This window comes from Melampsora larici-populina (assembly GCF_000204055.1).
Source record: "Melampsora larici-populina 98AG31 unplaced genomic scaffold MELLAscaffold_93, whole genome shotgun sequence".
Classification (NCBI taxonomy): domain Eukaryota; kingdom Fungi; phylum Basidiomycota; class Pucciniomycetes; order Pucciniales; family Melampsoraceae; genus Melampsora; species Melampsora laricis-populina.
The window spans coordinates 244,636-256,359 of NW_006768857.1; the positions used below are offsets into that span (position 1 = coordinate 244,636).

Genomic DNA, 11,724 nt, shown 5'->3' on the forward strand with positions numbered 1-11,724 from the left:
GTTGCAGTCCATCTCACTCAGTATTTGAATGGAACCGAAATTGTAGGATGGACCAAGGATGCGAGGCTCACGGTATCAAGTGACTCAGGTTTGTTGAGAAATCTACTCCACCTCGATGGAAAACTTCCGTGATCAAAGGTCTGACAATTGTGGAGTGATGCATGACTTTGTTTGACTGATATGACGAGCCATGAAGAAAAAGTGGCAAATACTTATGTTTAAGCAAGTTATCAAGAGGATGTGCATCTTTCTTTGTGGAATAGAGAAATTGTATTTTTTCTTCTTTGTCACCTGATGCATCGTGTGCCTCATCACCCCTCGGATGCGCTAGATGCTGTAAGTACTGGTCCATACATTAGCTGAAGTGATGATGTTTTTGAAGGTTTTGGAGCTAAACATGTATTTGATTATCTGGGAGTCAAGCATTGATCAAGGTATTTTCAATTTGATGTATTTCTTCTCAAAAGGTGCTTGGGTATTTTACTCAGAATGCATTGGGTATGCATCATGAAGAACATCATCTTCATGAACAGTGGTGACAATCCCAAACATTCCTTTGAATACCTTAAGCTGAAGAGTCTTGAATGTCAAGCACATGCATCACTGTGTGTTCTCATGGATAGTCATACCAAATCATATAAGCCAAAGTAGACACTCTGTATTGTTTCTCTTTTTGAAACGTGCCCCTCAAAGGAAAGAGCTATGGAAACTTGAGAGTAGAGATCCCGCCAAAGATTCTTAGGCAAAACGATATCTTGCAGGCATATCGTTATCTACAATAAATCCTTAAAAGCTATCTACAAATTCAGATGTGACACAATGAATATGTGATCAAGTTCTACAAGAATCCACTCCACCAAAATTAAACTGAGTTCATTCTGTGAGCATATCTCATTCCAATGACTGATCCTTCTTTAGGGGGAATTGTATCAGTGGAGTCATCCCAAACCTCTTTTTTGTTATGCTTGCAGTTGGTCATTGCCTTAAAAACAAACTCTCCTCCAAGTTGTCAAAGATGAGCTAGATTGCCTGGCTTCACCAATCAATCCTGAATGTTTGAGATGATTCATGGTACTTTAGTGACTAGGACATAATTGTTGGTTTTGGTCTGCAATGGTCATGACTCAACTGCTGTGCTTTCAGTAAGTTGCTGGATATCTGATGCTCTGTGGAGATAGTTACCCCGGCCTGTGTCTGATTACTCTCCAAGTGGAAAAAGATTCATACCTAATGCTTGGTAGAGCTTTTTATGTGAAGACCCATCAGTGAATTGAAGTACAATATCAGACGTAGTGTTGGGTTATCTAATCTCTTATTTATTTCTTCTTATATTGAGTACTTGTCTCATATCTATGATATCATCCTCTTACTCATCTTGTGATGTCATATGCTGTGTTGTACTCGTGACCGTCTCTAAGTGATTCTTGTGGTATAAATAGGTGTTCTACTTTGACTACTTTGTACTTTCTTCTTCACCAATTTCTACCCATCACTCTGAGAAGGTTTGTCTCTGCTCATTATCGGTCATAGAGATATTTGTTATCTCTCTAGTTTCTAATATAGCAAACCCCTCAGGTCATTATTATTTCTACTTTGTTTGTTTGTTTGTTCTTGTGCTGTTAATATAAATCCTAACCGATTTCTACCCATCACTCTGAGCAGGTTTGTCTCTGCTCATTATCGGTCATAGAGATATTTGTTATCTCTCTAGTTGCTAATATAGCAAACTCCCTCAGGTTTGTCTCTGCTCATTATTGGTCATAGAGATATTTGTTATCTCTCTATTTGCTAATATAGCAAACTCCCTCAGCTTTTCAGCCAACTCGCAATTGGTTATGAGCCCAGGTGCTACACGATTTTTAACTCAACTTTTAAATCACTTTTTCAACCGATATGTCTTTGTCCAATGGAGGAACAAAGCATTCAACTATTGAGCAGTTGAACAATACGAATTTTTTGCAATGGCGTTTAAATCTTTATGGTTGGATGTTGGAACATGACCTAGTCATGTTTATCTCTACTCCTCATCCAACTGTCCCTGCCACCGATTCACCTATCTACTCCGATTTCATCAAACATCGAAATTGTGCTGCCGGTGTCATTTTACAACGTATCGATCAAGCAAGCAAGACCCGTTTTGTCACCAATGAAAATATGACTAATCCAAATCGACTTTGGGATGCTATCTTGTCTCACTATCAGTCAACTAATGCGGCCAGTCAAAGTCGTGTCTTCTTAAATTTTCTTTGTGTCTCTTTTGTTTCTTTGTCTCAATTTATCAAGGACATACGTCAAGGGATGACTGATCTAGTCGACTGTGATGTTACTAAGGACATAGGTGATGGCTTACTTGCTGAGATCATTGTTCATAAACTATCTGATAGCATGGCCACGTTTAAAGAACTTATGTATTCAAAGCGTCCTTTAAAAACAATTGATGTGTTAATCGCCCTTGACAAACATTTTGCCAACAAAGAAGAAAACAAGATCAAACCGGATTCTTCTGCTTTAACTACTTGTCGTGCTGCTCCTACTGCTTCTTTCTCCAACGCTGTTAATAACCGAAACAACTCTTCTAATTGCAACAATTCCAATTCTAATTCAAGACAAAATTTTTGTCCTAACGGAGTTCATAATCCTCTCACTAAGCATGTTAGAGATAATTGTTGGGCTGTTTTCCCTGATAAACGTCCTGCTAATTTACGTCAATGTGATCAACCTGTCGTCAATTCAACAAGATATGTTGACAACAACATCTTTTCTATTCAAAACGCTTCCTCTGCCTATGTTGGTGCTGTTTGTGCTTCCGATTTTGCTCCTGCTCACCGATCTCGTGCTCTTGCTGTCAAGTTCTCACCAAATCAATTGTCCAAACTTCTCGATAGCGGTTGTTCCAATCATATGACTTCTAACTTCGAAGATTTCATCTCTTACGTACCTAAACAATCAACTGTTTCACTTGCCAATGGAAGTATTATTCAGATTGTTGGTGAAGGACTCATTCACGGCTCAAGTAACAGATCGGTCAACTCTTTTCATGCTTTTCACATTCCAAAAGTTAATGGCACTTTACTCAGCTTAGGTAAATTAGTGCTTGAAGGTTGCTCCTTACATAGCAAGGAAGATTCTTTTGTTGTCAAGAAAGATGAGGCTCCAATTCTTTTTGGCTCTATCCGTAATGGCGTACTCGAGCTTGATCTCAAACTCGGTAAGCAAGCTTTACCATCCATCGTCGCTTCTTCTGCTTGGTCTCTGACTTCCTATGATACTCCTCACAGGCTCGCAGGTCACACAAACTCTGATCGCTAAAGAGTGCTTTTTCATTGCTCTCCTCCACCAAATTGGTCTTGTGATGCTTGTGCTCTATCAAAAGGTCATCCTTTGCCTTACAAATTAACTCTTCCTGTGTCAGCTGTTCCTCTTCAGTTTATTCATAGTGATCTAAGCGGCAAAATCACAGTTTCATCATTAGGTGGTGCATCTTACTATTTTAAACTTACCAATGCTTGTACCCCCTATAAATACATTTATCCTCTGAAATTAAAATCTGAAACTTTTCCTCGTTTTCTTGAATTTAAAAGTGAAGTTGAGACTTTTCATCAAAGAAAAATAATTTCGTTAGTTAATGACAGAGGTGGTGAATATATGTCTAAAGAATTTCTTACTTGCCTCAAAGAAAACGGTACTACAATGCATCTTTCAGCTTCTTACACTCCTCAACAAAACTCGGTTGCTGAAAGGGGTAATCGTACTACCACTGAGAAAGCTAGAGCCCTCTTAAAACAAGCAAAGCTTCCTGCTACTTATTGGGCGGAGGCAGTTACAACTGCTGTTTTTCTTGAAAATGTTACTCCTATGGAAAAACACGCTAACAAGACTCTGTATGAACTTTGGCATCAGAGGCCTTTTGATTACTCTCGTCTTCATCCATTCGGCTGCCGTTGTTACGTCCTAATTCCTAAACACCTTCGTGATGGAAAGTTTGGTGACACCACCGCCAAAGGTATTCTTCTTGGGTTCCAAATAGGGATGCACAATTTTCGTGTTCAACTAGAAAATGGTTCCATCATTTATAGTCATGATGTCATTTTTAATGATGAAGTTTTTCCTGGGTTGAATGAATCTGAAGGTCATGATGAAGATTTCCTTATTGAAGACAAAGATGATCCTTATGTTCCAGCTCCATTGGATCCAATTGAACTCACACCGCCTCCATCACCTCAAATACCACCGACTCCTTTCAACTCTCCAGAGATGCCATCTCCGGACGAAAGTCAAGCGTTACCGCCTCCTGATGAAAGTCGTGCATTAGTTCGTCGTGAACCAACTCGACAAGGTGTTCCTATTGCTGGTTACGATGACATGGGTGATCTCATCATGTGGCATCCATTGCCGTCTCCTCCTCTCCCAGTTATTCCTTCTAAACATTCTTGGGATTGGCAACCTGCGTCAGTACCGGCAATCAATGATATTTCAAGTTCAATTGATGAAGCAAATATCTTACCTGAAGGTTTGAAACGTCATCGAATTCAAGCTGCTCGTGTTGTTCAACGTCACAGACTTATGTCAGCGCGTCGCATTCGTCGCGCGCGATCTGCCAGATTAGCTAATGCTCCTTATCCTAATAACATAAAAGAAGCTATGTCAAGAGAAGATGCAGATGACTGGTTAGCAGCAATTGATGTGGAACTTAAAGGCATGAAAGACAGAAAAGTGTGGGACATTGTCAACTTACCTGACTGCGCACATGCTATTGGTACCACTTCGGTCTTTAAAAAGAAGTTTGGTGCGCAAGGTGAACTGATTAAATATAAGGCGCGTTTATGTGCTCAAGGATTCTCACAACGACCAGAAGACTTTGGAGATACTTTTGCTCCAACCGGCGGACTTCTTTCTCTTTGTGCCCTCATGAATATTGCCGCCATTGAAGATCTGGATGTTCATGTCATGGATGTCAAGTTAGCATTTTTGAATGGTGTTCCTAAAGAAACCATCTATCTTCAAATACCTAAGGATCCATCATTCCAGGAACGACGGAAAAATCAGTTCTTCGGCTAAACAAGTCAATTTATGGTCTTAAGCAATCTCCTTGATGCTGGCATGATGTTATTAAAGCCTTCTTTCTCAGCATTAATTTAAAACAAACCCCTTCAGATCCATGCGTCTTTGTTTCCACTGATCCTAAATGGAAATGCTATGTCCATCTTCATGTCGATGACATGACAATAGCAAGTAATGATGTCAATTGATTTAAAAATCTCATCAACAAAAGCTTCGACATGGAAGATCTAGGTGAAGCTAAATTTATACTTGGAATGAAGGTTACCAGAGATCGAAAAGCTAAAACCATATGTTGGTAACCTTCTTGAAGAATATGACATGATTGATGCTAACCCTGTTGGAAGTCCCATGATTGACAATACACATCTTGTTCCTGGATCTGATGAAAGTCGTCAAGAATTTATTGAAAGTGGTGAAGATTATCAACACGCTGTTGGAATGGATGGAGAACACCATGAGTGACCAAGTTCTGGTGGATGTATAGAGTTGCCAGATTTGTCAGTCAAGAACAAGCAAAATTCATACAGGGGCTTTCACAAAACTTTCACAACCCCTGATAGTTGGCAAATCATGATATGTGAGCCATTGCCAATGATCACAACCTTCACAATCCCCAATGCAGGCCTTTGTAGGTTCAAAGAATGTCTTGCATTGGTGAAGTAGGAGTTGAGATGGATTATATAAGTTTACCACATCCGGCACCCTATGTCATGACAGGGAGACAAGATAGAGCTTCAGTATAGGGGTAGGGGGAAGAATTGTATGGGAAGATTGGGATGATGAGTGGGAAGAAGGACTTTTGATGGAAAAAAACTGACAGAATTGTTGGATGAAAGCCCAGAGGTTTTCAATCCAATGATACATCAGATTTTCCAATCCGAGGCATCTATGTTGGCTGTGGAGGGGTCTTACCAATTTGATACTCACCCTTTTGCACAAATCATCTTTACCTTTGTTTCAAAAAACCAAGGTTCAGGAGGAGTGTCATAATGACTATCAAACCTGAAGGAAAGCCTTGTTTGCCTACTCAATGGTTCTCACCCTCATTGGGTTACTTACATTGCTTCATGAATGAGGTTTCTCATATCAAGACCTTGATCAAGATGATAAACAACAGACACCAAATCCACCCATCAAGACAAACATATGGATGAGAAACCTCAAGTATTGCAAAACCGTATCATAAGCTGCAATGTTTTATCTTGTGGAGTTCAAAACAAACCACTCATCTTGTTTTGAAACATCAAAGACCCTTCTCAACAAATCTCAAGATTCATAAACTTACAGGCTTACCCCAAAAAAGGCTAGTCTGACAAATCAAACCAAGGTATGTAAATGTCTTGTAGTATCTCATCAAATCAACATCTATCCATACTCATCCTCTCAATGAAAAAACGCACGATTCAATTCAATCAAATTTCAAACCAAACCATCTTAACTAAACCAAAGAAACCACCCAAAAAAACAGATATTCCAAAACCAAAACATGGAATCAAATTGAATTCCCAAGTTGACTAAAAACTTGGAAGAGATATCCAAAGACTCAATCAAGATTTCTTTACTTATATCAACTTGAGTGGATTTTCTTTTTTTTCTTTTTTTAAAGAACAGATCAAATGATATATATAAAATTGAATCACGAAGAAAATTAAAAGAACGAGAAATCAGTCTTTGTTTGATTCCTTAATGAAACCTGATTTCTTTGATGTATTTGTTGACTTGGTTATCTTCGAATGAATGTTACATCTCTTGGTTTACGTGGACAAACTAACATAGTCTATACAATCAATAAAAAAAAGCAGAAACAAAAAAAAGTTCATCAGTCAAGAGACTCTTATCGAAAGATCTTAAACTTCGTATCCCAAAACCATAAAAAAACCACATACAGTATAATCAGGTTTAGGTAACGTTCCATTTAATCGAAGATCACATCTTCTCAAGATCGTCAAAACGACCGTAGCCAACTGTAAATAAGCAAATTGTTCACCAATACACCTATGACGACCTGCTCCAAAAGGCAAGAAAGGTGAATTCGTTCCACTACTGATCTCTCCAAACCCATAATCAATCTTTTCTCCTTCTTCTTCTTCTTCTTGAGTTGGTCGGTTCGATTTGTTTAACCATCTCTTCGGTTCAAACTTCGTGGCTTCTTTCCATATCGATTCATCTAATTGTGATACACCTGGTGCTGCCATCACGTAATGTGTGGGTGGGATAATGTAAGGTGTATCTTCATTTGAGGCTGCAAGGGTTGGTGGAACTACAATAGGTGATTTGACCTAAAAAACGAGTGATCCAAATGTCAATAATCAGATAAAGTAACGAGATTGATAGAGTGTGAATGATGACTTACTTTACGCATGATAGAATGAATAGGAGGATGTAATCGAAGAGTTTCTTTAATACAAGCATTCATCAAAGGACTTTGTAATCGATCATAATCCAATGGATCCAAATCATTTTCATCCCCATGACCAAAGATTTCGATTTGTTCATTTCTCAATTCATCCACCAAATCCGGTCTTTGAGCCAAATGAGCCAAGAGCCAAGAGCCGGTAGCAGCACTAGTATGTTGACCGGCCATGAGAAGAGCAATCATGATATGAGCCATCGCTTTGTTCGTCAAAGGTGTTCCATCTTTATAAGTTTGACCTTTTAAGGCATCTAACATATCACCTGAATCTCCTTCACGATCTTCTCTTTGACGATCTTCAATAATCTTTAAATAAAAGTTTCTCATCAAGACTTGAGCTTGATCTCTTCTTTTGTATGATGGTAATGGTAAGTTTGGAAACACAAAATTCAAAGGTGTAAACCCTCCATCTAGATCATGATAAAGTTTCGCAAAGGATTTGTTTAAACCTGATCTAACTTCTTTTCCTTGTAAAGTAGCAGAAGCCGTACAGATTGTGATTTCAGATGCGACATTAAAGATATCTTTGGTTGACGATTTTTGTTCTGGTGCTAAATCGAATTGGCAAAAACAAACAAAAACAAAACAGTCAGAAAAAAAGATCATTTTATGGAAATATATAATCTTAAAATCAATTTACATTCAAAGATATGTCCTTCTAAATAACCCACTGTTTCATCTACAATCATTCCAACATATCTTTTAAAATTTTCAACCGATAAACCCGATTTAATAAACTTTTTTTGTTGCATTAAGATCGGATTAGGTACATCATAAACCACATCAGTACCAAAAACAGGTGTAGCTAACAAATTCCAGCAAAAAAAAAATCAAAAAATCAATTCTCTTTGATCACTCTGACGAAAACCCAACAGGACTTTAAACATTAAGAATCAAAAGCTTACTTAAATGAGTATAAGCTTCCTCAGCATTAACTTCCGAAAGTTTTCCATTCAAAACCAACGAATTACCTTGAGGACCTAAAGCCACAGTGATCTGTTTGTTCAATAAAACAAACGTAAACACATTTCCATATTGTTTTCTAGATTTTTCAAAAAATTCGTATGGATCGATTCCATAAATGATAGCAGAACCAATGATTGGAAAGAAATGAAATACTAATGGTGGTTTACTTGGATCTTTTGGTAACTATATATTTCAAAAAACATCCAAAATTTGATTAGTCTTTTTTTTGGGTTTGAATGGGTGTTGACTTACTAGTTGAGAGATCACATTGATGATGACTGCAATGATGATTAAGAAAAAAGAGAAAAGACAGAAAGAAGAGATGATTGAGATAAGATGAGAGAAAGAAAGTTGAGAAGTGAAGTCCAACATGATCCTTGATGATCGATCGATTCCCAAGCTTAGCTTGACTTGACTTCAGTCTGATTGAGTTTCTTCAAAGAAATTGACAGATCGAAGAATTGGGGCAAAATACAGATCAAGAAAACAACAGTTCAATATAAAACCGTTTACAAACTGTCTTTTAGAAGAACCTTCAACTGTCATTGCTCAATCAACTGCTTCAAGAAATCTCAAATCAGCTTCACTTCTCATCTGATTCCATCCATTCTCATTCAACTTCAACTTCAATCCCTCACCATCTCTCATACTTTCAATTCAATCCATCAAACTCAATTGGATCTTTGGCTCACAATAAAGCTCATATTCTTGAATCCAATCATTGATCTGACTCTCACTTAACCCAGAGATCAGATTATAATCTCGCTTTCCTATTCCAAAACCTCATATGACTAATCCATCTGATTCATTAAATATATCAATCATGTATGCCTCTCCGAATGCAATGCAATTTCAATCATCAATCCATCAAGATCACCATGATGATCATCAAAGTATTATCACTCATCATTCAATGAATTTTCATCTACTTTCTTCACATTTACAACCACTTCATTAAACTGATGACCCACTACTGACGACAAACCCAAAACACCTCCCGATCCCACATCATTCATCAATCTCATCTGATGATCATCTTCAGGTCTTTGATCAATCTTCCATCCTACTCCTAATCCTTCTCTCATCTCACGTTTCACACACAAATTCTCCGCCCAAATGATTTGTAAAACCGAACTAGAAACCAAGATTGAATAAAACCAAATCGAAGTAGGAAATGATGATGAATAATAGGTGGTTAAGATTAAATGATTTAACACTATTGTTAAGGAATGATCCATGATATGGATCGGTCTTCGTACGATATGATACAAGTACCAAACCCTAAGAAACAGATAAATCAAACAGGAAAGATTGATTTGTTAGTTTCCTTGAATTTAATTTCAACTAAATCTAAAACAAAACCAAACTACTCACCCAACCAGACTAGCCATCAACCAAGCCGCCGCCAAAACCCAAGCACGATTCGGATCAGCAGCCAAATCAATCGACATTGAATCTTCCAGCGACTTAGCCCAATCGATTCCTAATCCACGTTCGATCCGATCCACCAATCCATTCGCCCGTTGACCCAAACCCGATTCGATTTTCATAGAAGGCAAAATCGATCCGACCCTGAGTGGACGTCTACCCAATGAATCCGGTAATTTACCATAGCCAGCCCAACCACCTAATCGATTTGAAGAATGATGTAAAGTACCATATCCAACCATCTCACGCCAATCCATAATCATACCTACATTTGCCGGTCCTCCTTCGTATTCTAATGGGATCGGTTTGGCAAAGATTGTCAAGAGAGGAGGGATGAGGATCGAAAGTGTTAGGTAATGAAGTGATTGTAAAAGAAGGATTTGAGTGATAATCAAAATCGGATCCCATCCTTGAATTCTAAAGTTTTTAGTTTCTTTAGCTAAAGATGAAAGAGTACTAAGATTAAAAGATTGGTTTTTTAAAAGATGGATTTGATTTGAAATTGATGGATGATGATGATGATGATGATAAGATCCATTGGATTGATGATGGAGATTGAATCCTATTTGAGATAAAGGTTTTGATCCGATTGAGTTTGATGAGAGTTGATTGAACTTGATGGAATTTGATGATGGATGATGAGATGATGATGATGGTGGTGGTGGATATAAATGAGATTGAGATGAGTTGGATGGTAATGGTTCATATGGATGTTGTTCGTTGGTACCCATTAATGAAATGCTCTCTCTTCACGTTGAGAATGAATTTCAGTTTCACTTCAACAATCAACTTCAGTTACATAGACACTCGTATAGCTGTCCGACCCCGTAAACTGAAAAGTACCGATGCATAGACCGATCGTCAACGGGTTATGCATAAGAGCATCCGCAATCGTTGGCGTTAAATTTGGAGTTAACTACGGTGGCTCTAAAGCGCCACATGAGTCACTTCGTTGAAAAAGAGAAATTATCCCATCAGCCCTGAAACAATGACCCCTTGGCGTCGCGCCGACCCTGGCCCGCGTTATCAGTCCGCTGTCATACAACGTCTAGACCTTTGATTGTCCGAGGAATCTGCTCAATCGGCCTCTTACATGAAACACGACTCACCTGGCAGCTCATGGCACGTGAGTTCATGATATTTGCCAAAGTTGTGAGGACTCGAAGTTCTCCTGCATACCAACTGGTCTTTACTACACCGGACTCTACCGGGACATGGTCAACATCCAAGCGTAACCTAACTAACAAAAAAAATTCTCCCATGTCCTCATAAACAAAACCTCCCCTACACCTCTTCATCATCAAGTACAATCTATGCCGAATCCATTAATCCTAACCGAAGCCTATCGGCCTATTGTTGCGGCACTGGTTCAGCAAGGCCTCACCAACCGCCAGATACAGGACGATCTATCAACTCACCATGGTATCACCTGTTCGCAGAGCACCATCACTCGTGCCCGCTCCAACTGGGAATTGCAAATAGGGCCTGATAATGAAACTCAAGAAATTCAGAATAATCTCATCCAATTCTATCACGGTCAAGGTTTTGTCGCGGAGCACCTCCTTTTGATACTTGAAGAGCGTCATGACATCAATATCTCACCGCGCACCCTAGCGCGACGCTGCACGCTGCTTGGCCTACAACGCAGGAAAGATGATGTTGATCAAGGACTAGTTACCTTGGCAGATGTGGCTGAGTTGATTCGACACTCAAAGCGGCGCGCGGATGGTAAGCGAGCTGGATACCGCCGCGTCCATCATATCCTCCGGAACCAATACCAAGTTTCTGTCCATCGGTCAGTATTCTGGACTTATACCCCAATCAAAATCTTATATGAATGATTGACAATCTATCTA

The 11,724-nt window shown here is 38.8% G+C and overlaps 2 protein-coding genes across 2 annotated transcripts; both read right to left on the reverse strand.

Annotated features, from left to right (window-relative positions):
• Positions 1–6,458: 6,458 nt before the first annotated feature.
• MELLADRAFT_46108 (uncharacterized protein) lies at positions 6,459–8,851 on the reverse strand (the record flags this gene model as incomplete). The annotated part of the gene is made up of 6 exons (XM_007418458.1): positions 6,459–6,838; positions 6,948–7,340; positions 7,415–8,025; positions 8,115–8,279; positions 8,380–8,623; positions 8,693–8,851. 6 exons carry the CDS (start codon positions 8,810–8,812, stop codon positions 6,785–6,787), a joined length of 1,587 nt encoding a protein of 528 aa, XP_007418520.1.
• Positions 8,852–9,339: 488 nt separating this feature from the next.
• On the reverse strand, positions 9,340–10,599 carry MELLADRAFT_96110 (uncharacterized protein; the record flags this gene model as incomplete). Its single annotated transcript, XM_007418481.1, has 2 exons — positions 9,340–9,721; positions 9,815–10,599. 2 exons carry the CDS (start codon positions 10,597–10,599, stop codon positions 9,340–9,342), a joined length of 1,167 nt encoding a protein of 388 aa, XP_007418543.1.
• Between the last annotated feature and the right edge of the window lie 1,125 nt (positions 10,600–11,724).